The sequence below is a fragment of the Manis javanica genome, chromosome 10, assembly GCF_040802235.1.
Source record: "Manis javanica isolate MJ-LG chromosome 10, MJ_LKY, whole genome shotgun sequence".
Classification (NCBI taxonomy): Eukaryota; Metazoa; Chordata; class Mammalia; order Pholidota; family Manidae; genus Manis; species Manis javanica.
The window spans coordinates 44,836,001-44,860,089 of record NC_133165.1 but is presented as its reverse complement, the minus strand read 5'-3'; the positions used below and the strand labels follow the sequence as shown (position 1 = coordinate 44,860,089).

At 51.0% G+C, this 24,089-nt stretch overlaps 3 protein-coding genes across 17 annotated transcripts; 2 read left to right on the top strand and 1 right to left on the bottom strand.

The window, feature by feature from the left end:
- Nucleotides 1-2,787: 2,787 nt before the first annotated feature.
- Nucleotides 2,788-7,073, top strand: BCKDK (branched chain keto acid dehydrogenase kinase). Of its 7 annotated transcripts, none has more exons than XM_017643094.3 (12): nucleotides 2,788-2,917; nucleotides 3,463-3,834; nucleotides 3,960-4,028; nucleotides 4,121-4,231; nucleotides 4,553-4,600; nucleotides 4,681-4,800; nucleotides 4,884-4,982; nucleotides 5,184-5,257; nucleotides 5,591-5,719; nucleotides 5,810-5,899; nucleotides 6,370-6,528; nucleotides 6,618-7,073. In XM_017643094.3, exons 2-12 carry the CDS (start codon nucleotides 3,640-3,642, stop codon nucleotides 6,760-6,762), a joined length of 1,239 nt encoding a protein of 412 aa, XP_017498583.1. In that variant the 5' UTR covers nucleotides 2,788-2,917; nucleotides 3,463-3,639; the 3' UTR covers nucleotides 6,763-7,073. The 7 variants fall into 7 exon arrangements, with proteins under 7 accessions (XP_017498583.1, XP_073071398.1, XP_036875584.1 ...); XM_073215296.1 differs by having other exon boundaries at nucleotides 2,798-2,917; nucleotides 3,604-3,834; XM_073215297.1 differs by lacking the exon at nucleotides 3,960-4,028.
- A 2,300-nt stretch (nucleotides 7,074-9,373) lies between these two features.
- On the top strand, nucleotides 9,374-21,682 carry KAT8 (lysine acetyltransferase 8). 7 transcript variants are annotated; one of them, XR_001850335.3, is made up of 12 exons: nucleotides 9,379-9,802; nucleotides 11,426-11,500; nucleotides 11,579-11,754; nucleotides 15,068-15,121; nucleotides 15,222-15,386; nucleotides 16,183-16,272; nucleotides 17,845-17,985; nucleotides 18,082-18,175; nucleotides 18,269-18,419; nucleotides 18,611-18,765; nucleotides 19,083-19,237; nucleotides 21,224-21,682. XR_001850335.3 is itself a non-coding variant. In XM_017643059.3 (11 exons), the coding sequence occupies exons 1-10, from the start codon at nucleotides 9,592-9,594 to the stop codon at nucleotides 18,746-18,748; spliced, it is 1,344 nt and encodes a 447-aa protein (XP_017498548.2). In that variant the 5' UTR covers nucleotides 9,374-9,591; the 3' UTR covers nucleotides 18,749-18,765; nucleotides 19,083-19,254. The 7 variants fall into 7 exon arrangements, 6 of the variants coding, with proteins under 6 accessions (XP_017498548.2, XP_017498571.2, XP_017498563.2 ...); XM_017643059.3 differs by lacking the exon at nucleotides 21,224-21,682 and having other exon boundaries at nucleotides 9,374-9,802; nucleotides 18,562-18,765; nucleotides 19,083-19,254; XM_017643074.3 differs by lacking the exon at nucleotides 21,224-21,682 and having other exon boundaries at nucleotides 19,083-19,254.
- On the bottom strand, nucleotides 19,320-23,795 carry PRSS8 (serine protease 8). Of its 3 annotated transcripts, XM_017643112.3 has the most exons (7): nucleotides 23,097-23,795; nucleotides 22,836-22,853; nucleotides 21,231-21,393; nucleotides 20,668-20,939; nucleotides 20,418-20,584; nucleotides 19,973-20,285; nucleotides 19,320-19,504 (listed from the first exon to the last, which is right to left on the bottom strand). In XM_017643112.3, exons 1-7 carry the CDS (start codon nucleotides 23,179-23,181, stop codon nucleotides 19,425-19,427), a joined length of 1,098 nt encoding a protein of 365 aa, XP_017498601.1. In that variant the 5' UTR covers nucleotides 23,182-23,795; the 3' UTR covers nucleotides 19,320-19,424. The 3 variants fall into 3 exon arrangements, with proteins under 3 accessions (XP_017498601.1, XP_017498616.1, XP_017498609.1); XM_017643127.3 differs by having other exon boundaries at nucleotides 19,320-20,285; nucleotides 23,097-23,793; XM_017643120.3 differs by lacking the exon at nucleotides 22,836-22,853 and having other exon boundaries at nucleotides 23,097-23,792.
- Between the last annotated feature and the right edge of the window lie 294 nt (nucleotides 23,796-24,089).

Sequence of the window (24,089 nt, the reverse complement as noted above, 5' to 3'; positions counted from 1 at the left end):
GGAGGTTCCTCAAAAAGCTCAAAATAGACATACCATTTGACCCAGGAATTCCTCTTCTAGAAATTTACCCTAATAATGGAGGAGCCCAGTCTGAAAAAAGACAGATGCACCCCTATGTTTATCACAGCATTATTTACAATAGCCAAGAAATGTAAGCAACCTAAGTGTCCATCAGTAGATGAATGGATAAAGAAGATGTGGTACATATACACAATGGAATATTATTCAGCCATAAGAAGAAAACAAATCCTACCATTTGCAACAACATGGATGGAGCTAGAGGGTATTATGCTCAGTGAAATAAGCCAGGCAGAGAAAGACAAGTATCAAATGACTTCACTCATATGTGGAGTATAAGAATAAAGAAAAACTGAAGGAACCAAACAGCAGCAGAATCACAGAACCCAAGAATGGACTAACAGATACCAAAGGGAAAGGGACTAGGAAGGATGGGTGAGAAGGGAGGGATAAGAGTGGGGAAAAAGAAAGGGGGTATTAAGATTAGCATGTATAATTAGCATGTAGGGGGGGTATGGGGAGGACTGTGCAACACAGTGAAGACAAGTAGCGATTCTACAGTATGTTACTATGCTGATGGACAGTGACTGTGATGGGGTGTGTGGAGGGGACTTGGTGAAGGGGGGAGCCTAGTAAACATAATGTTCTTCATGTAATTGTAGATTAATGATAACAAAAAAAAATGAAAAAAAGCTCTTAGAAGAATGATTTATCAACTTTGAGAACTCTTGAGGCTCTTGAGAGAACTCTGAACACTCATGGGGGTGGCCCGTCCTAACTGCCGCTTGAGGTCAGCAGCTAGTCCACGCAGAGTGCTGGTGAAGTGCGGCGGGTCAAACAGGGTGAGGCCCTTCTCAGGCAGCCCTGCGTTAGTGTCAGCTGCAGCCACTGACTGGCACTCTGGTCCATGATAGAGCCACTTGAGTGCTGAGTTCTGGCACACTATAAGCACTCTGAACCCTTTGCTTCCCTGCAAGGCTGTCTTCCCACTCAACTTGAGCACACTTCCCTCTCCTTTCTTTCTGGGGCTCAAGCAATGCCTACCTTCAGAGCTGTATGGCCTTCTGGCTTCACTCCAGGATACTGCTTGGCTGGTCCCAACACTGCTTAAGTTTAAAGACAGATGTTGGGCTCCAAAGATGTTCCCTGCTTCACATAACCCTTTTTTAATTTAAAATTTATTTTTTACAATAGCCAAGATATGGAAGCAACTTAAGAGCCCATCACTATCTTGCCAGTTGTGACAATATGGATGAACCTACTATGCTAAGTGAAAGAAATCAGACAGAGAAAGGCAAATACCATATGATTTTGCTTATGCATGGAATCTAAAAAATGAAGCAAACAAAGAAATAGACTCGTAAGTACAGAAAACAAATGGTGGTTGCCAGAGTGGAGGGGATGGGGGTTGGGCAAAATAGGTGAAGGAATTTAAGAGGTGCAGATTTTTACTTATAAAATAAATAAGTCATGGGGATTAAAGTACAGTATAATCAATATAGTCAATAATATAGGGAATATAGTCAATATTAGTATAATAACTTTGTATAGTAACAGATGGTATCTCTACTTGCTGTGGTGAGAATTTCTTAATGTATGTAATTGTGGAGTCACTATGTTGTACACCTGAAATTAGCATAATATTGTATGTCAACTATACTTGAATAAAATTTAAAAAAATATTTAGAAAATACATAACTACAGTAAAGAAAAATCCAATCACTACAAGTACAAGTACACAAACATAGAGACACACTGAAAAGTCTCTCCCATCATCTCCAGCTTGGAAAAAGTAATTGTCTTTTCACCAGTCTTTCTACATTTGTTCTCATGGACCCTCACCCTTCCAATCACTACCAGCCAGAGGGTTCTAAGACGTGGATCTGTTGAGTTAAAACCCTTCAATGGCTTCTTACTTGGGACAAATACAGACTCCTTATCCCTCATGATCTGGCTCTGGTTACCCAATTCAGCTCCTCTCTAGACCCCACAGGGCTGCATCCATATCCTCAGATTATCCAGGCTATTCCTATCCTGCCATTCCCTTGCCAGTCCAGCTCCTGTGTCTGGCCAAGTCCTATTCACTCTGTACCTGTACCAACGTCTGTCACTTTCTAATGTTCTTATAGCTTCCGTTGAGGTCCTCATTACAGCTGATAACACCACTTCCTTTTTGGAGCAGGAAAGGGCAGGGTCTATTTATTTGATTCAGCACTCAGTCTCCTCCCCAGGCACAGAAAAGTCACGCGGTCAGTGTTTGTTGCTGGCATGAATGAACAATAATAATACCTAACACTTATACAGTGCGACGTCCATACCTGGCACCGTTCTAGATACTACCTATACAAATTCACACAACCGCAAAAAAAAAAATGCAACTGACACATCTGCATTTTACCAATACAGAAATTAAAGCGTTGAGCAGTTTAAGTAACTTGTCCCAGATAGCAAGTGGCTAAGCTGGGGTTTGAACCAGGCAATCTGGTTTCTCACAAATGAGTCAAGAACTAGAATAAGAAGGACGGAGACCTCAGGGAAGGTATCCAGTTAGGGTTTGGTCTGTGCGCTGGACATCTACGGGTCTCCTCGCCCTCTCTCGTTTTCCTCCCAGACAGCCTATTTTAGAGAAGGAGACAAGAGACCCAAAGAAAGCACAGGTAGGGACCTCCGTGGAGGAAGCGGTGGTATTTATGTGGGGATCCGGGAACCGGGGCAGAGCTGAAATGGGCAGGCCCCGGGGTTATGAGTCTTCGGCTTCAAACTACAGCTCCCAGGAGGCATCGGGCGCCCAGAGACCACGTGACGTCACGGCGGCAGAAGGCGCAGACGGCTCGGCTATCCCAGCCGGTCGACTATTGGGCCTATGCCCTCGGACCCCGGCCCTGGCCCTGGCCCCGCGGTAAGTAGAGCACATCCTGCCCACCGAGGCCTCGCATGTCTTGCGGTCTCAGCCATTGAGCGGGAGTGCGCGTGGCCCGGGGCTGGCATCTACCATATGGGGGAAATCCGGATCGAACCAAATGACTCTGCGGAGGGGGACCCAGACAGGGATTCCAGGCCGCTGCATCCCTGCAGCCGGCCTTTCCGCGCGCGTTGTGGTGTGCCTCACGTACGCAGGCTAAGCTCGGGGGCTGGGTCTGAAGGCGCTGGGTAGGGGTCAGCCCCGCCCCCTGGACTACGGTGCCCAGCACCTAATGAGCCAGGGTGAGGTTTTAGGCCTGGATAGGTCTGAGGATCCCCTCACCTCCAGGCGACAGATAGAGCCTCAGAGTGAAGAATAGGAGTTTCGGAAAGTATGGTGTACAGGCTTGGCCTGGGTGGGGAGGTGGCTGAAGGGATGGGCAGAGAGTGCCCAGGTCTGAGGATAACCGTGCCCACGTGGAGAGATGGTACAGGTCATCTGGATTCGGATCCTTACAACTCACCCTTTCCCCGCCCGGGTAGATGGGAGCTGTTCCTTGGGGGCTGAGCTTGCCAGCATTCTCGACCAGCCCTCGCCCCTGAAGTCAGAGAAGAGCCCCATTGTGCCCACTCACACCCACGTCTACCCTGTTTTGGGGTTGCCTCCATCTATTGGGTCCTCAGCCCTAGTGGACGCTTATTCAACAAAGAAGCAGGACAATGATATTGGCGTCGGTGCTGAGGAGTGGTCCTAGGAGCGGACCTCTGCTCCTGCCCTTCCTGGGGCCTGCACTCTTGCTCCGGACCCGCTCCACATCAGCTACCGACACGCATCACGTGGAGATGGCACGGGAGCGCTCCAAGACGGTCACCTCCTTTTACAACCAGTCAGCCATAGATGTCGCAGCGGAGAAGGTGTGCAGCCGGGGCAGTGAGGATGGGGTCCCTAGCCAGAGTGGGTGTCCAGGGAAGGGGTGGAGCTAATGTGGCAGGGGTAGGGTGCTGGAGATTCAGTGCTCAAAGCACATATGCCCCTTCAGCCTTCAGTCCGCCTCACTCCTACCATGATGCTCTATTCAGGACGCTCTCAGGATGGCAGCCACCTTCTGGTAAGATTCCTGCCCCTTGTTTTTCTCTTGGTTCTTGGAGCTCTGGCCCAGCTATTCAGGCCCTGGCCCTGCCTTCTCTCTTTTTCTTCTAGAAAAGTGCCCGGTACTTACAGCAAGAGTTGCCAGTGAGGATTGCTCACCGCATCAAGGGCTTCCGCAGCCTTCCATTCATCATTGGTTGCAACCCCACCATACTGCACGTGGTAAGGTGGCCTCAAGAGGACATGGCTTTCCATAGTAGAGGGGACCTTAGGTCAGTGTGCCTACTGCCCAAGGGGCAAGTGGGGAGATGGGACCAGAGTGGCAGGGACTTGGCTGCCAAAAGGTTTCAGGGCCGTGGAGGACTCACACCCAGGCCTTCAGAGGTCAGTCAAGGTTGTAAATTCATGGAGACCTGACAGGCCATGTGGGGGTTTGAACCAAGTGAACTGGGATGGATGAGAGTCCCCATGGGTTGGCATGGTGGCTGTCCTCTACCCAGGGCCCACAGCATCTCTGTGAATTCCCACACCTTTTCCTTGCAGCACGAGCTGTACATCCGTGCCTTCCAGAAGCTGACAGACTTCCCTCTGGTGAGGGCTGGGCCAGGGCAGGGTGAGGGGCTAAGAGGTCAGGACTGGACCATCCATGCTCATGACTCTGTGGCCTCCAGATCAAGGACCAGGCAGATGAGGCCCAGTACTGCCAGCTTGTGCGACAGCTGCTGGACGACCACAAGGATGTGGTGACACTCTTAGCTGAGGGCCTGCGGGAGAGCCGGAAGCACATAGAGGTCAGGGGCAGCACAGTGGGGACCCAGTGTTGTTGGGGAACCTGGGAAGGGCACAGTGTTTCTGAGGCCCCCCCTCTTTACAGGATGAGAAGCTTGTCCGCTACTTCTTAGACAAGACTCTGACTTCAAGGCTTGGTATCCGCATGTTGGCCACACATCATCTGGCACTGCATGAGGACAAGGTGTAATATCTGCCTTATATCCATCTGGGAAAGTCAAGAGGGGCAGAGGGGACTGAGCCAGGGGTCTCCTTGGGCTGAGGACAGGGCTGAGGGCCTGGGGAGAGGTTTGGGGCTGCTTCTGCAGTCCAGCACTTGCAAGCATTTGGTGGCCGAGGTGTGGGTGGAGGGGCTTCCTAGACCTGACCTTCTTTCTCTTACCAGCCCGATTTTGTTGGCATCATCTGCACTCGCCTCTCGCCAAAGAAGATTATTGAAAAGTGGGTGGACTTTGCCAGGTGAGGCTAGAATGGCTAAGAGGGTGGGTGTCTTCAGGGAGAGAAGGCTTGGGTCTGAGCCCTTGCAAAGGGCTTGGTCTAGGGCAGGTTTTCTCAACTGTGGCACTATTAACATTTTGGGCCAGATTATTTATTCTTCTTTGTGAGGGGCTGTCCTGTGCTTGTTAGGATGCTTAAGGGGCTAACTCTACTTATTTGATGCTAGTTGTGCTCCCCAGTTGTGACAAGAAAAAAGGTCTCTAGAAATGGCAAAATTTTTCTGGAGGGGGTTGGGGCAGAATCGCCTTCAGTTGAGAACATCAGTCTAGGTCTTAACCCTTGCTCTATCCATAGACGCCTTTGTGAGCACAAGTATGGCAATGCCCCCCGTGTCCGCATCAATGGACATGTGGCTGCCCGTTTCCCCTTCATCCCTATGCCACTGGACTATATACTGCCTGAGCTGCTCAAGAATGCCATGAGGTAGGCTGGCTGGGTATGTTAGAAGGAAGCAGACAGGAACTGGGGTGAGGCTGGGGTACCACCACCTACTGGTCTTTCCCCCCTGGATAGAGCCACGATGGAGAGTCACCTAGACACTCCCTACAACGTCCCAGATGTGGTCATCACCATTGCCAACAATGATATCGATCTCATCGTCAGGTTTGCCCTGAGTGGGAGTTGGATTGGGGTGGATGGAGGTTCCAGGCACTGTTTCTGACTTGCTGTATGACCTTGAGCCAGTACCTGCCCACTCGGAGACTTGGTCTCTGGTCAGACAAGGTATTCTCTGGTCCTAAGATTGCCATGAGCTGGATATGAATGGATCTGGGACCTGCAGGATCAAGGACCCTGTCCTTATCAGCAACTGAGGTGTCTAAAGTGGGGAAAGAGTCAAGAGTAACCAGTCTGTGATATTAGGCTGAGAATAAATGTCAAATCCTGTGAATGCATAAGCAGTTTCTGGCCCAGGCAGGACAGAGAAATGTGTAACTTATAAAAAACAATGAAGTGGACCAACATTCTGTCTTCAGGTGGAAGGGACAGGAGGGCAGACTTAGCACTATCTGCTTGGGAGATAGTGAGCCCTCAACAAAAACTGAGCTAAGCCCATGTTATCGACATCCTGCCAGGATTTCAGACCGGGGCGGGGGAATTGCTCACAAAGACCTGGACCGGGTTATGGACTACCACTTCACTACAGCTGAGGCCAGCACCCAGGATCCCCGCATCAGCCCTCTCTTTGGCCACCTGGACATGCACAGTGGTGGCCAGTCAGGACCCATGCACGGGTGAGGCCCCACCTGGCCAGGATGGAGGGGTGGGGAGCCCCTGGAGATTCAAGCCTTTAAAGCCTGTCTGTTGCCCTGCATACCCCCAGCTTTGGCTTCGGGCTGCCCACATCACGGGCCTACGCGGAGTACCTTGGTGGTTCCCTTCAGCTGCAGTCCCTGCAGGGCATTGGCACAGATGTCTATCTACGACTCCGTCACATTGATGGCCGGGAGGAAAGTTTCCGCATTTGACTCCATAGCCCTTGGTCTGCTTGCCTGCCCAGCCTTGGCCACACACCCTGCCAGGATAATTCTGGGTCAGGCATGGTACTGTCCTGCTCCACATGCTGCTGCATCTTGGGTCTTAGGACCCCAAACAGATGGACTTACATGGAGCCAGGTGCTGCCCCTCCTCGACAGGGTCCATTGCTTTCCTGCCTCCAGGCTTTGGAGGAGGGGAAGTGGGAACGTTTGAGACCTTCAGCACCAGCTCCATCATTCCTGTTCCTGGGGGACCCCTCTTTGATCTGCTGTTTGTTATTAAAGTTCACATTTTAAATGCCCTCTTGGGCCCCACATATGGGGAGGGCAGTTGAGCTTTTGCTTCTGCCCCTCCTCAGGTTCCCTGGGTCCTTAGGTTTTATCAGTTCATGTCCGAGTCTCTGACTGTCCTGACAGCCTGGGAAAACAGGAGTAGAACTGACCCCAAGTCTTGTGCATTTTGTTTGGGGGTGACTGGCAATTGTGCAATCCTTTCATTCACTTCACTTAACAGATGTTTCTGGATCCCAAGTAATACTGAAGACCCACGTTGGCCTGGCTTTAGGCTTCAGTTCAGACTCTTCCCTTCCTGGCAGTCACAGGTTCTGGGGGTGAAGGTCACCAGCCTGGGCAACCTCCTGAGCCACCTGATTCCTGAGCCTGAGTAACGTTAAAAATACTGCCTGCCAGCTGTGCCTGCTACTACCAAGGAGAACACACAAGACTGTGCCCTGGCAGGCACCAGAGGACAATAGGGCTCTAGATAGGAGGACAAAAGGTCTCTGGAGAGGAGGTGGACTCCCTGCCCATGTTACCAGGGAATGAGAAGAAAGGCCTGAATGCCTGCTTGGTGGGACTGGTGAAGGCTGGTGGGTGGGGGGTGTTGAGGGGAGACAGGAATTGTATCTGGAGGTCATACCAAGCGTTGGGAGTCCAGAGTAACTTGCCAGGTTGAAAATTTTGCTTGCTTCCGTGCAGGGGCTGAGGCTGGAGAGGAAGGCGGCCGTCAGGGTAAAGGGCCTTTAATGTACAGCCACAAATCATAAGCTTTATTTTGAAGGTAGCAAGGATCCAGGGGTGGGTTTTAAGCTAGGAAGGGATGTTTCAGTTTGGATTCCTTAGAACTGACCCTGAGAGAAGGGTTTGTGTCCAAGTGACTTGTTTTGAAAATGGCACTTGTAGGGAGTGGGGGAAGCAGAAAAGGGAAGGGCAGGAGGCCTCAGAGTTAGAGGCAAGAGAGCTAAGCCCCACAGTCACTGATGAACTCCTCCACCTGACAATCATTGGTTAATGCCTGTGCTGGAAAGTGGGGGTGGGGAGGTACTTAAAACTCCCAGGCTGTAAACTTCCCATTTTCAGCTTTTTCAGGCAAACAAGTGTTAGCCCGAAGGGTAGTTCACCAAAGAACCACCTCTGGTGCTGGCTTTTAAAAGCACACCAAAGATAATGTGGCACACAGACTCAACGAAGAAGTGATTCCACGGGATCTGGGTGAAGCATCTACATAGTTGTAGGAGGTACAGTTCACATTAGAGGAATCACTGGTAGATGTGGATTGGAGGGAGAATAATGAGGTTGATGCAGTGACCCTGATCAGGGATGTTTAAGGCCTAGGTGAATCCTCACCTAGAAAGGACAGCGTCTGTAACTGAAGATGTTGGGTGAAGTTAAAGTGAGGCATCAGAACCCTGGGTATGGCTAGAATAACAATCTTGAAGATGGGGGATGGGAGTTGAAAAAAGCATTACAATTTCAATTTTTTCTTGATTTTTATTTCTTCTGTTATGCTGCCAGACACCTGTCATTTACTGCTTGCCCCCCAAAACTCCTTCATTTCTCAAAAGCCAAGTAACTAGTGCTTTCCACTGCCATGGCCCTCCAAATACCTAACTCAGATTTCTTGACCTCTAATCTCTGAGCCTCATCAACAGGCCTTGGGCATTCCACCCTCTTAGAACTGATAAGCCCAAAACCAAATTATAAGTAAAAAAATTTCAAAATAGCCTAAGGGAATGTTTTTTGAGCACTTACCCTGTCTGGCACTGCAGTACACTTGTTTTATATGCATGACATAGGTTAATACGTGGTTTAACCTTTATATAGTTATATGGCTTATATACAGTTTAACCTCCAAGGACGCTCTAATGTACCCACACTTGTACAACTTACCCAGATTAGGGTCAGAGCCCAAGATTCTCATTCGTTAAGGCTAAAACGCTTTTCTTTTATGTCCATTGCCTTCGGCTAGTTTCTATTCAAAGAAATCTGGTTTTGGGGTCCTGGTCCTTTAGAAAGGCTTCATCCCGTGACAGTGATTTATTGGCTGTCCCTGGGTACACCTGTCCTGCTTCCTCACCCCAACACTCTTCCCACTCCGAACAAGGCAGGCAGGTTCTAAAATCAAAAAGGCGTTGACCGGCATTAGGCTGGAGGAGGTGGGCGGTACACTGCCAGGCAGGGAGGCTGAACGCGCTCCGCCCGGGTAAAGTGGGGGCGGCTCCCACCGTGTTAGCACGTCTTGGTTTCTTCAGGCACTAGGGACTTTTAAAAAAGATCTAACTGGGTCATAACATCAGTAAAGTCTTTCTCTTTTCAACTCCACTGTGCAGCCACATTGCCACACGGAAAAAAAGGAACGCCAAATCAACTGGCACAGCAAAAGCCAAGCTGTCTCGGCTCCTAGAGACGGCCTCACTCACCAATGAACTCGCGAGACATCACAGACCCACCTCCAGCCCGAGCTACCTAAGCCGCGCGTCGCTGACCCGGAGCGGAAAGCGCTGCGTGGTGCCGGGTTCTTGCGTCACTTCCGCCACAGCGATGGCGGCACAGGGAAAAGCTGCGGTTGTTGCAGCAGCGACTTCAGGTGTTGCGGGGGTGGGCGAATCCGGCCCCGGGGAGAATGCGGCGGTAGAGGGGACCGCCCCGTCCCCGGGCCGCGTCTCCCCGCCCACCCCGGCGCGCAGCGAACCGGAAGTCACCGTTGAGATTGGAGAAACGTACCTGTGCCGGCGGCCGGATAGCACCTGGCGTGAGGGCGGGGCCCGGGGCCGGGGCGGGATGCAAAGGCGGGACGAAGATTAGGGGTGCGTTCTCTGAGGGGCGTGGGGGTGGGGCTCGAGCGAAGAGAACGGGGGGTTTCGCTTTATCACCACGACGCTTGCAAACCCCAGCAGCCGGGCCTTCGCCAAGTTCTTCTAATGGTGTATAGAGCCTCCGTTCCACTTCCTTGCCCAGTGTTCTGCTTCAGCCCCTTTTCTTGTTAACCGTGCTTCCTCTTGTCTCTGCGGCGACTCCTTCCATCCGTCCCTTACAGCAGTCCGCGGAGACGACCTCCCGGAACACGAAAACAAGCTTCCTCTTTCCTTTCCTTGCATCATTTTAAAAGTAAACCCCAAACTCCTTAGAATAGTATTCATTTTTGTGATCTCTCTGGCTTCTAACCACCCTTAGCAAAAGCCATTGCCAGACCAGACCATGCCATGCCATGCCTTCCAAAGACCATACCACTTGTGCCCTCCCCTTGGAATGCTCTTTCTTCCTTTTCTTCATGTTCATCTGGTTAGCTTCTATTCATCATTTCAGCAACATATCCCTTGTGATGCCATTCCTGACTCCCTTCAGGCAAAGTGAGTCATTCCCTTCTGTATGTCCCCACATTTTCTTTATACTTAAGCCACTTAATGCTTCTGTATGTCCCCACATTTTCTTTATACTTAAGCCACTTAATGCTAGCTACTTAAGGTGTATGTAGCATTAGGTTGTAATTGCCAATCTATGTCTTCCCCCATCAAAGTGGGAACTTCTGGGGGTATGACCTTGTGTGATTCACTGCTGTGTCCTCTCTACCCACAGGGTAGGGCCAGACACGCGGTGATTGTCTTACTCATTTATTGAATGGTATGCCAGTTGTCAGGTGCTGTACTAAAAGCTTTAGAGGTGTTAACTGATCTTCTGAGGTGGGCACTATTATCCCCATGTAGCAGATGAAAAAACTTAGGCTCAACCAAAATAACTTGCCCAGTAAAATAGAGCTGTAAAGTCGAAGCTAGAATTGTATATAAATCCATGCTGTTTGAATCCAGAGCCAGTCCTCATGGAGGCCAGTCCCAAAGAAGGTCAGGACTGAGAAGCCTCTCCACCCACACCTTGGCCACCAAATGCTTGCAAGCGCTGGACTGCCGAAGCAGCCCCAAACCTCTCCCCAGGCCCTCAGCCCTGTCCTCAGGCCAAGAGGGACTCTGGCTCAGTCCCCTCTGCCCCTCTTGACATTCCCAGGTAGGTCTCAGGCAGATATTCCCACCTTGTCCTCATGCAGCGTCAGATGATGTGTGGCCAATATATGGTTCCCAAGTCTCAAACAAATGAAGGACTAAATATAGTAAAACAAGCTTGGAGATGGACCTAGGTGAAAACTCTTAATACTTTTCAATCTGTGGGCCTGGGTAAGCCTGTATTCTCTACTGTAAACTTAAAACAACAGCCGCAAGCTGGCCCACCTCACAGGCAGTGACTGAACGGAATGGCAGATGTGGACAGGTGAGGTTAGCTTATGTGTGGCCCTGTAACCTAGAAACTGCCCCTCAGTGTGAAGGATCCCTTTTGTTTCAGTCCTGCCTTCCTTCCTGATGATTCTAGCCTTTTTCCATCACAGATTCTGCTGAAGTGATCCAGTCTCGAGTGAATGATCAAGAGGGCCGAGAGGAATTCTATGTACACTACGTGGGCTGTGAGTGATTTGGGGTATCTGGGCCTGGGTGTGGGGAGAGGAGTGGAAGAGCAGCACCCTCATGGACCCTCCTCACAGTTAATCGGCGACTGGATGAATGGGTAGACAAAAACCGGCTGGCGCTGACCAAGACAGTGAAGGATGCCGTGCAAAAGAACTCAGAGAAGTACCTGAGCGAGCTGGCTGAGCAGCCCGAGCGCAAGATCACTCGCAACCAAAAGCGCAAGCATGATGAGATCAACCATGTGCAGAAGGTCCGGGCCCCTTCTCTTTCTTGGTGCCCCAGGAAGCTCAGCTGCCTTTGCTAAATCCCTTGTGTCCCCAGTGCCAAAACCACAGCAGCTCCTACTTGTCAGGTTCCTACACTGCGTCAAGGACTACCTATCTCTTCTCATGTACCCTTGACATATAAGAGAACAGGCTCAGAAAGGGCAAGGGCTTAGCTAAAGTCTCACGGCAAGGAAATGGCACAGTGGGGACTGGAACTTGGGCCTCTTGCTCAGGTAACCTCTTTTGTCTCCTAGTGGCTTTTCCACCTTAGAAAAACACTTGAAATCCAAAGGGGAAGAAGAGAATGTATAATATTGAACACTTGCTGTTGCCAAGCCCCATGCTGAATGCTATGCATGTATAAGTTCAGATCTCATAAACAGTTCAACACCACAGGGATAGTTACTTCTTTTTGTAGTTGAGGAAGCAGGCTCAGAGAGGTAGGCAACATACCCAGGGTCACACAGCTAGTAAAAGGGTGGGCTGGTACCAGGATAATAATGACAAAATTTATTAGCTTTTGAGCCAATATTTTAGACTATTTTAATACATGATCTCACTGAAGTTTCACAGCGACCCTGTGAATGCCCAATTGCACACCTGTGAGGTAATCATTATTATCCCCAGTTTACAGGGGGAGAACACATAGGTTTAGGAACCCAGTCAGGAATTAGATTTGCCAACTAGATTATCATACTTCAGGGCTCAAGCCCTTAACCACAACTTTGACACATCCTAAGAACTCTGGCCATTTGTCCTAACAGCTTTTCCCTTACTTCCTCCTGCTCTGAACCTAAGTTTCTTGGTTTGTAAATGGGGAGTGCAAAGGAGAACAGGATTCATTGAACTCTGAAGGCACTCATTCATTCATTAGTTTTAACCAGTGCGATATTTTTTCATTCTTCTGAGTGCTCATTTGTGTGCTTTGTGGCAGTGTTTTTCAAACTGTGGGCCACAGCCATTAGATTGCCAAATTTATTTGTAGTTATGACCAGGATCTATTTTTTAAATAGAAGAAAAAAGTACGATAAGATTGAAAACATCAGAGCACATTGCACTTTATTAAAGGTAAGTATAGTTTTGAGAAGCTTTTATTTCATATACAAATACACGTTTATGTACATAAACATTACAACCAGTTTACAGTACAAACTGCACTTCATACAATGGCTTACGATAAAGTTTTTTGAAATAACCCATATTAGACCTCTGAAGGTCTTAAGGCAGCACTGTCCAACTGAGCTTCTTGCAGTAAATGGAGATGTGCTGTATTTGCACAGTCCAGTAGAGTAGCCACTAGCCAGATGTGGCTATTGAGCATTTGAAATGTGTTCAACTAAAACAACTGAATTTTGTTTAAACTTAATGAATTTACATAACCACATGTGGCTAGTGGCTACTCCACTGGACAGCACAGGTCTAAGGTTCTCTTAGTTCCCCATCCAGGTGGCACTGGTAGATGTCAGTGGGTTGGATGACAGTGGGCCAGTGGTGGTAAAATCAAAGGATGGATAATCATTGAGTTAGCAATCAGGGTTTTTCAGAGCTACTGTTTAATCTTAAATAAATTGCAACGTTTAAGAAAAGTAATGTTTTTGTAGTTCTTAAATGAATTTGCAGAAGAGGATTCTGTTTAGTGAGAATTGAGATATGTGTCTTAATAAGGCATCTGAGGAGCAAAATTCCCCTCAGCTTTGCATGGATTAGGCATGGATTTGGACAGACTATAGGGGCCCAGCTGTGCTGAGTACCAGTTCTGTGACCTCACCTCTTTGTATCTCAGTTTCCTCTTTTTTGCTGTGCAGGTAATGAGCACTCTTGTCCCAGGCTCATTGTGATGACTAAATGAAATAATACCTGTGGACTGCTTGGCACTTAGAATAAATGGCAGCTAGCTGGTCCCCAAGGGCATGTGACCTCACTTCGTCCTCCTGTTTACTCCTCTGTCAAATAGAAATAAGGCTGTATCTTGGGGTTGCATAGAGGATTAAGTGAGGCCATACAGGCAAAGTGCTTTGTGGAAGGGATTCTGGACAAAATGCTGGCACCTTTTCTCCTCAACTACAGGGCAAGGCTGCCATCCATCTGCTCTGGTATGTCATAGGCTTTGGGTACCCCCTCCATTGTCCTCCTACAGTTTGGCCTAGAAGCAGTATGTATGACTTAGTGCTTGCTTTCTACAGACTAGGAAAGGAGGGGAAAACCAAGTGGGGTCAGTTGGAGTGTATTAGCCACTGCATTCCTGACTTGGGAAGAAGGTGTATGCATGGGAAGAATCCAGTCAGACCTGGAGTGAGTGGGAATGGTGCTGGGCCTTCAAGGACAGGAAAGAGCACAGTAAAAACAATTGCACATGACAGCTGACAAAGCTCTGTCTCATCACACACTCACTTGGCTCATACTCTGTACTAGGTTGAGTAAACGTTTTCTGGAGGTAATGGGAGAGGGAAAGGCATTCAAGGTGGAACTGCATGTGCGAAGGCATGAAGGCTGGAAAAGGGTATTTCTAGCAGTGGAGATTGGAAGGGCTGAGACTGAACAAAGGCTGCAAACCTGAGGAGGCCTAGTCAGTTTTCCAGACCTGAGATGGTGACTTTACAGTAGGACAGAATTCCAGAGAGGAACCAGTTCTGGAGGAGTCAGGTAGAGTTGACATGAACTGACCCTTAACTGAATGCCAGGCTGAGGGAGAGTCTTGTTATTGATTTTGGGCAGTTGGACTGAGGGTGATGCTGCCAGTGAGATGGGGAGACCAGGAGAACTGACAGGTTTGCTCGGAGAAAAAGCTGAGTTCCTTACTGGACACCTGTAGCCTGATGCATCTGTGAGAGGAACCTCTGGGAGCAGTGCTTATCAGCAGGCAGCTCTTCAGGGCTGGGGCTCAGGAAAGAGGTTCAGGGATAGTGGGGAGTTGGCAGCAGTTCCAGCTATGGGCATGGAAGATAGGATCCATTATTTCATATGTCTCATGATGACTGACAATTGGGTTCACCTCATACAGCTGAAGCTCTAATCAACCCAAGGACTGGAATCAGGCCTCCTGACCCTAGCTCTGTTCATCTGGCACAAGGTCCAAACTGGGCATTCATCTGGGATGTATGGGTGGGTGGGCAGATAGGAGAGGAGCTTGGACAAGCCAGCTTCAAAACCAGGTTAAAATAAATTAGTTGTTTATATGGTTATGTCATTCAGGGGATGAACTCTGGCAGACAGGAGGGAAGCTGTGGGTTCTGGGACGGGGGAAGATGGCCTGACCACCCCTTCTATTCACCTGTCCACTGCTCTTTCCTTGCCCAGACCTATGCAGAGATGGACCCCACAACAGCAGCCTTGGAGAAGGAACATGAAGCAGTAAGTGGGGAGCAGGGCTCCTGACTGGGCACTCACTCCCCACTGCTTTCCTTGCCCTGACTGAGCTATGCACAGCTTTCCACTTCCACCTTGTCCACAGATCACCAAGGTGAAGTATGTGGATAAGATCCACATTGGAAACTACGAAATCGATGCCTGGTACTTCTCACCATTCCCTGAAGACTACGGGAAACAGCCCAAGCTGTGGCTCTGCGAGTACTGCCTAAAGTACATGAAATATGAGAAGAGCTACCGCTTCCACTTGGTGAGGCTGGGCCAGGCTGGGGCTGGTGAGAGAGGTGGGCATTGAGATCAAGAATGACTGAGGGAGCAGCAGTAGAGAAGAGACAGGTCCAGGGGAGTCAAGGACAAGGAAGAGCTGCCCCTGGGTCAATAAACCTGGATTTTAGGCCTACTGCTGAGTTTACTGGAGAGACTTTGGCCAACTTGCAGCCTCTTCCCCTCCTGACCTCAGTTTCTTTTTCTGTGAAACAGGGACAGTAATCCCTGTCCTTACTCCCTGCTCTGGTCAACCCAAATGCCACATGTTTATCAAGGTCAGCCTAGTGCCAGGTTCATCAGTGCAAAAGAGGAAGCAGGCAGAGCCCCCACCCTTGGGACTATAAGGTGCTGACAGATGGGAAGCGTTGGTACATGGGAGCTGCTGGGGTGGGGGCTTTTATCACTAGTGCAGTGGGCTGCTCCCCAAAGGGTGGGACCTGAGACAAATGTGTATGGTTTAGGAGATGCCATTGTCTTGGACGAGAGCCCTTCAGAGTTCTCTAGAGCCAGGCTGACCTGGACTTGAAACAATCTTGCTGTGTGGTGTTTAAGCCCATTACTTAGCCTGTTTGTGCCTCAGTTTCTTCATCTGTAATAGAGGCTCCATCTCCTCTGGTGGCTGGGAGGTTTACTCATGTAGTTGGAGTGTGAGCCGAAGGCCCACAGTTGGGGAAGTTGAGAGAAGCAGAGACCTGCTGCAAGACACATGGGTGGGTTGGGGGGTCCGCAGGCAGAGAATCTCAGGGCCTCAAGCCTGTGCACCCCCATCCCCACTCCAGGGCCAGTGTCAGTGGCGGCAGCCCCCAGGGAAGGAAATCTATCGCAAGAGCAACATCTCCGTGTACGAGGTGGACGGCAAAGACCACAAGGTGAGCAAGGTGGCTGAGGTGCTGTGGGTGGCAGGGGAAGCACTGGGCACCTCTTGGACAGTCCTCACCATCACCAGAATGCAGGGGCCAACTTTAGGCTGAGCCTCCACCAGGAAAAGGCCTGTGGGATCATGCTTAGCCTGCTACTTGGCCTGTGGTTGATGCATAGTAAACACATGATCCTGTGGTGCCAGCCTTGGGGAGTGGGTTTCCATTCTGTCCTGGAGGACTTTTCGCCTCATGTGGTAGATTAGGTTTGGGCTGTTCTGGAACCCAGACCGTAGATTGTCATGCCTGAGGTTCTTCTAGAAGTGCATTCTTTTTCTGCCTGAAGGAGAAGTTTGTTTTTTCTGGGAGGAAACTACTTGGTGTGAGGAGAATTCCTGCCTCAGAGCTCTGTGGCTCTGAAGAGTGAGTTCCTTGTTCCTGCAGAAAGACCTTAATGGGGCAGGGTGGGGCCTTTGGGGCCTACATTGTTTGTCATTGAGAACCTGGCCTCTGGGTAGGTCTCACCAAGGGTCCTCATTTCCTATGGAAGGGCAGTAGAGGGGAGGACAAGGGGAGCAGGCTTTTGAGTGACTCCGACTTCAAATTGCCACATCACTGCCTAGCTGGCCTTGGACAAGTTATTTAACATTGTTCCTGTTTCCTCATCTATAAGTTAGAAGTCATGATATTTACCTAATTAGGGTTGTTAGTGGAATAAATGAGACAGGAATGTCTAGTACTTAGCACAAGTGCCTGGCATCAAGGTGCTTAGTAAACATGGACCTATTATTGGTGGATGTGGGTGCTCTTTACAGTTCTATGCTTCTCCAGCTTTGAGGCCTTAGGGAAGACTTCCTTTCCAGAGCCTCAGTTTCCTCCAAAGTAAAAATACTGGGCTCACCTGAAATTGTTGAATCAAATGAGAGTAGATGTTAAAGATATCCTAAACCAGAGGGTCCATTGGTCTGTGCCATGAGGTCCCATTCCTTCCTGATGTTTGTTTCTGGCCTGGGTGGTATCTGAGCCTGCAGCAAGGAGGCTGACGAGGCCCACAGCAGAGTGCATCCAGGCAGGCAGACAGCTCAGGCTTCAGTCAGGCTTGAGGCTCATCCATTCAGCAAATACTTAGCACCCAGCTTCATGCTTAGCCCTGTGCTGGGTGTTTGGGTACACAGCTGTGAACAAGTCAGAACTCACATACCAGTTTGAAACCTGCCATGGACCCTGGGCAAACCACTGCCTCCTCTGAGCCTCAGTTTCTTGACTGGAAATGTAACACTGAATGTTCATGAAGATTGAACTCACATTTAGCACTCAAAAGTAGTAGCCATGATTAGTCAAGCTCTGCCATTACTTCCTCAAGTACTACTGGCTCTCTGGTTTTTAGTTTCCCTATCCAGAAAATGACTCTGAGACTCCTTTCAGTTCCAAAAGCAGCTGTGTAGGGCAGAGCGAGCTTTTCACCATCCCGGCACTGGCCCAGCCCTTGCGAGCAGGGTGGCAGCTCTTACCCAGGCCTCAATGGGGCTGGGTTGGAGACTTGTACCTGTTTCCTGAACCTGCTTCCACCTTCCCTACCCTCAGATTTACTGTCAGAACCTGTGTCTGCTGGCCAAGCTTTTCCTGGACCACAAGACATTATACTTTGATGTGGAGCCCTTCGTCTTTTACATCTTAACTGAGGTGGACAGGCAGGGGGCCCACATCGTCGGCTACTTCTCTAAGGTGCTGGGTTGGGAAGCCCAGGTTGAGGGGAGGATGGGAAATATGTATCAGAGTAGGGGCTGAGTCTCTACGCAGTCTGACCACCCATCCCTGCAGGAGAAAGAGTCTCCAGATGGGAACAATGTTGCTTGCATCCTGACCCTGCCCCCCTACCAGCGCCGTGGCTATGGAAAGTTCCTCATTGCTTTCAGTGAGTGGCTCCTGGCCTGTCCAGGGAAGGGGTAGCTGTAGTGTGGGTGCCAGGCCAGGGCTGGGTCCTCAGGATCCTCTTTTCTACCACCAGGTTATGAGCTCTCCAAGCTAGAGAGCACAGTAGGCTCCCCTGAGAAGCCACTGTCTGACCTGGGCAAGCTCAGCTACCGCAGCTACTGGTCTTGGGTCCTGCTGGAGATCCTGCGAGACTTCCGGGGCACGCTGTCCATCAAGGACCTTAGGTGAGAGCCCTGGTCCCCAGCCCTGTCCGGGGCATGCTGTCCATCAAGGACCTCGTGATGGAGGCTTCCTGGAACCCTCAAAAGAGGGAAGGAAGATTGGCCATGATCCTGTCTTGTTGTTCCCCTTTATCAACCCAGCCAGACACCACAAGGGAACTCTCTCCAGCATCTGCTCTAATCCCTTTCTGCAGCCAGATGACCAGCATCACTCAGAACGACATCATCAGCACCCTACAGTCCCTCAACATGGTCAAGTACTGGAAAGGCCAGCATGTGATCTGTGTCACACCCAAGCTGGTAGAGGAGCACCTCAAAAGTGCCCAGTATAAGAAACCACCCATAACAGGTGGGTGGGGGGTGCCCTGTGTGTGTGTGTGTGCGCGTGCACCCGTGGTGCATGTGGTGGGGGTAGGCATAAGGATTCCTAGGGATGAAGGCCTCCTTTTTGCTGTCACATGATCCCAAACCAGTCTGACCAGTTCCCAGGACTGAAACCTGGGGCAGGCTAATCATTTCTGAACTTCCCTGCCCCCTCCCCAGGACTCAGTCTGCCCTTGTTCTCACCTAGAGGTGAAACCTGGCCTGGGCCCAGAGCAGAGCAGCTCTGTGAGCAGGCCAGGCCCAGAGGCCCAGCCCTGCCTCTCATGCCTCTTCTTCCCACAGTGGACTCTGTCTGTCTTAAGTGGGCACCTCCCAAGCACAAGCAAGTCAAACTCTCTAAGAAGTGAGTGGCCTGTGCCCCTGCTGTTGGACCCATGCCTTCTTGCCCCCTGGCTTATAAATATGTACAGGACCTGTTTCATCACTTCTTAAATAAAGTAAGTTCTGCCGATGACTCTGGACCTTGGAGGAGGGAAGGAGAGGCCAGGAACTGATAATTCACTTCATATCACACATATAGCCAATTATGCACAAAATATTTTACTTCTTGCTCCTCCTGCTCCCACCCCAGATCCAAGCACTTGCCCAGTTCCGGTGGGGGCTCAGTCCTCCGGAGTCCAGGAGTCACGGCTCAAGTGGGGCATGGCAACCAAAGGGGCAAGACGGGCCTTTTCTGTCCTTGAAAACATGATGCCCAGAGGCAGCTGCAGCCCAGGAGACAGGAAAAGGGTGAAATGATGGGGCTAATCTGGCAGAGCAGGCAGGGCACCAGGGCTAGCCCTTCAACAGCAACTAGCTGGGCAGCTGTCTAGTCTTCTACAAACAGGGCCCATTTTTCATAGGTAATGGTCCTAAGGGCTCCATAGGAGCCCAACCAGTAGGCTTGTGGACAGCAGGTAGAAGTAGCCAGAGGCTCCAGCCAGAACCACAGGCAGTAAAACTCCTGACTGGGTTGTCCCAAAGAACAAACCCAGTAGTGTGGACGCAAAGGTTAGAATGCTGCCTGGATTCCCACAGGGTCCAGGAGGAAAGGGTGGCTCAAGTCAGGCCCCACATCCAATGAGTGTTAGGAAGGGGTCAGGTCTATTCCTGGGAACAGGCATCGGTCTTCAAGTGCAGTGTGAAAATCCTGGAAGCAGGGTCACCCCCTGGATGAGTAGCTTAGTGCTCACACAAAGGGTAGAGGAGGCTCAGAGTCAGGCCCAGTGGAAGCAGAAGAATGAGTCCCAACAAGCCTTGGGCAGGTACAGAATTGAAGGCCTCATGGTTGGTACAGAGGTTGCCATCAGACTGGGATTCCTGGATTTGGGGCACCACACGAGGCTGGAGCTCTGCCACATGGTAGTGAATCCAGGAGGCATAACTCGAGGTCAGAGTGTACACACCAGGCCTGTTCGGGGCCCCACAAGCATCGCCCCAGCTCACAATGCCTGCCAGGTACCAGAGGCCCCCCATAGGGCAGGAGAGTGGGCCTCCAGAGTCACCCTGAGAAGAAAAGCCGTACAACAGCTGTTAGTACTAGGCCCCAGGCTTCTAGTCATCCATGCCAGCCCCATCCAGCACTCACCTCCCAAGATGCACTTGTCTCATCGCTTCCCCTGGGTGCCCCGCATTTACCTGGCAGGCATCCTTGCCCCCGTTCACATAGCCAGCACACACCATGTCCTGCTGCACAGAATGGGGCTCCTCAGGCTTGGCGTTAATGTTGTACAGGCAGTTACATGTCTCACGGCTGATAAGTGGCACCACAAGTTGCTGCAGTTGCCTGGGGGCCTGGAGGCTCACTGTGGGAGGAAAGGTGCTTACCCAGGGCTCCTACCCTGAGTCATTCTCCCCTCCCTGCCACTAGACACAGTGCCCACCTCACCTGAGGGAGCCACATGGCCCCATCCAGTGACAGTACACTGGAGACCATTGGGGAAGGAGGCATTGGCAGCAGGGAGGCAGATGGGCCGGATGTAGCGGGAAAAGGTGACAGGGCTGCTGAGTTGGAGGAGAGCAATGTCCCCCTGGGAGCCCTCCTGGTGGTAGCTGGAGTGGGAAATGACCTGTGCCACGGTGCGGACCTCAGCCTCAGGGGTGTAGGAGTCCAGCTGGTGGGCCCCCAGCTTTACCTCGTAATCCACCTTGTGGTGCTCCCTGCAGGGGGAGAGGCCAAGGCTGAGACTCAGGAAATACCTATCATCCCTGTTGCCATGTGGTATCCAACCCCAGATTCTGATCCCAGGCAACAGACCTTTTAGGCTCCGAACTGCACCCTAGTTTTATCCTGTGACCTGTGACCTCTGGCCTTCCCTTCCAACTGTTCCTCTCAGAATTTATTGATACCCCTGGACTCAACCCCAAAACCACAGCTCTGACCTAGACCCCTAAACTTTGACCAACAGCCCACTTTTGACTTCCCTGCCCTGTCCCCCACCCAGCAGGTACCTTGGGAAGCAGTGAGCAGCCGAGAGCACCCACTGCTCTGACAGGAGAGATCCGCCACACACGTGGATACCATCATAGGTGATGCTGACCTGCCAGGGCCACTGGCCAGGGGTTGCACTGCTACCACCTGTGATGCGTGCTTGGGAGGTCATACCGCAGAAGGCTGTCCAGGGAGGAAAGGGAGGGTGTCAGGCTCTTTTGGGGCCCCCACAGTAGTTCCTTAGCCCTGCCACTCCTGATACAGCCCAGGCAATCTGGTTTGGAGCTTGGGAAGTGAGTTCACAGAAGCCAGCCCTACCTTTTCCCCATCCCACTGCTTACCAGACACAGGCAGTCCTGCCCCCATTGCCATCCTCGACCCATTACCTAGTTCAGGGTTCATCAGACTTCTGCCTTCTATCCAGTCCACTCTTTAAAAGTCTGAAGATCTTTATAAACTACAAATCTGGCCAGGTCATACCCCTTCTTAAATCCTTTGCTAGCCCCACACTGCCCCTTAAGATACATTCCAGACTTTCCATGACACTACCATCTACTCCAGCCATATCACACACACAGGGCCATCACTTGTTTGCCTGTAAACCTTGCTTAACCAGGTCACTCTGCCTACAATACCTTTCTTTATCCCTTCTGTGTCCGCAAACTTCTGTTTACCTTTGGAGACATTCAGACGTCAGCCCCTACTTGGCCTGACCTGACCCTGCTGGCCAATGGGAAAGCTTTGTAGATCCCAGGTCCCCTGGGCTTCCCACCATTACTGCTCAGTCACACACCTGTTGTTCTGGTGTCTATGACTGCATCTGTTTCAACTTTACCAACCTGGGCATTCCCAAAGGGCAGGGACTAGGGTGAATGCCCATGTCCCTAACACCCAGCACAGGGCTGGGCACCCCAGATGGAGTCGGGGCTCTATGCTGAACAAAGGAAAAGAACTGTGCTCCCATGCCCTGAACGCCTGGATTCCAGAACAGCGCCACCCCCACCTAGGATGTTGACTACAGCTGGACCCAAGAGCCCTTGACAAAGTCACCTTCCCAGGAGCAAAGGGCACAGCCAGGCTCCTAGTCCTCTCTCCATAATAATGACAATAGCTACAATTCAGTGACTGGTCAAGCAATGGCAGGCCCTGAAGGGGCTTTCACTTCCTTTATCGACATGATTCCCTGGAGGCCCCAGGAGATAAACTTCATTTTAGAGATGAGGGGATCGGCCAAGGACACAGCCAGAACATGGTGAAGCTGGGACTGAAAACCTGATTCAGAGTTGGGTGGTGTGCCTTCTAAGAAGGACACTCATGGTTTGTTTCCCTTGAACAACCCACCTTTGAAGTCAGACTTGGGTTTAAATCCCAGCAATGTCACTTACTAGTGGGGTGCTCTTGCATAAGCCATGTCTGTGCCCTCAGTTTATCCCTGGAACGAGGGCTACAACTGCTATCTCACAGAGCTACTGAGGGGGTAGGGACTCATAGAAGACAACATAGGCAGGTAAGACGGCCCTGCAGAGAGAGGACCTGTGAGTGCAGGCACTCATTAGACACTCCAGGGGAATCTGAATCCATGTCCCCTCCTCTTTCCCTCGCCCACTTCTCCCAGCAAGCCTCACCTTCAGCCCCATCAGCTCCTGGAAGTAAAGAGAAAGAAGGAAGGGATAAGCAGGGAAGACCAGAGTTCCCAGATCCCTTAGCACCTGCCACCTGTCTTGAAGGCTGGTCCCTCTAGAAGGCCAAAGCTGAAGGGAGAGGAGAGGCTGAGAACTAGGGAGGCTGGAACCAAGATTCTTAAGCCCAGGATTAGGGAAGTGGCCCAGAAAAGGGTTAGACCGTTGGCCCTTGTGCTCCACTCCTCCCTGCCCACACATACTCACCCAGCCCGGACCGGAATAATCCAAGTGAAAGCACAAAGGCCACAGTCTCCAGCTGCCTAGGCCCCCAGCCAGCCCTCTGGACCATGGCCCAGGACCAGGGGCCCCTGGGGAGACACCAGGCACCCAAAGGAAAGGACCTAGGACTGATTTGGAAGGCAAGATCCAGTGTCAGGCCCAGAGGAAAGGGATCCTGGTGACCAAGGTTGGCTTCAAAGGCAGGGAGCTGGTACAAGGAGAGATGCTGGGGTCTCAGCAGCTGGCGGTGAGGACACGTCTTCAGCACGGCCTGGCTATGCAGAGACGTTCCAGAGTGCTGGCTCCTTAGGGAAAAAGAACCTACCTGCCCGCCCCTCCCCTGGCCCCGCCCTCCTCACGCTTTTGTAGCCGACAAGGACCTGCGTCCTCCCAGCACAACACCCTCCTCCCAACACACTGGTGGGGTGTGTGTGTGTGTGTGCAAGTGCGAGGAGCTAATAACACACTGGTGCGTGTGTGTGTGTGTGTGTGTCTGTCTGTCTGTCTGTCTGTCTGTCTTTGGGGGTGCAAGTGCGAGGAGCTAATTAGCCAGTCTGAGGGTGGGGGTGTGTGAGGATCTAATCGGCTAGAGCAGCCCCAGGCAGGGTCCCAGACCAGTTGTATCTGCCAGGGCCTGGCCCAGCCTTTGTGGTCCTGGACCACAGCCACCCCTCTCTGGTATCTGAGCTCAGGACACCCGGGTCTGCCCTTGGCCTTACCATTTCAGGGTTTCAGGCCCTTCTGTACAGCCTGCTGCCTCACCTGTGTGTGGTGAGGTGTGGTGAGTGTGTCTGGCAGTACCAATCATCCCACAAATATTTACTAGCACCTACTATGTTCCAGGCATAAGAGACAAAACAGTCCTCATCCCTGCCTTCCTGGAGCTCAAAGCAAAGTGGGATTACAGCCGAGAATCAAATAGTCACACAAGCAATTGCAGAATAAATTAAAATGAGTGGTGGAGAGAGAAAAACAGGG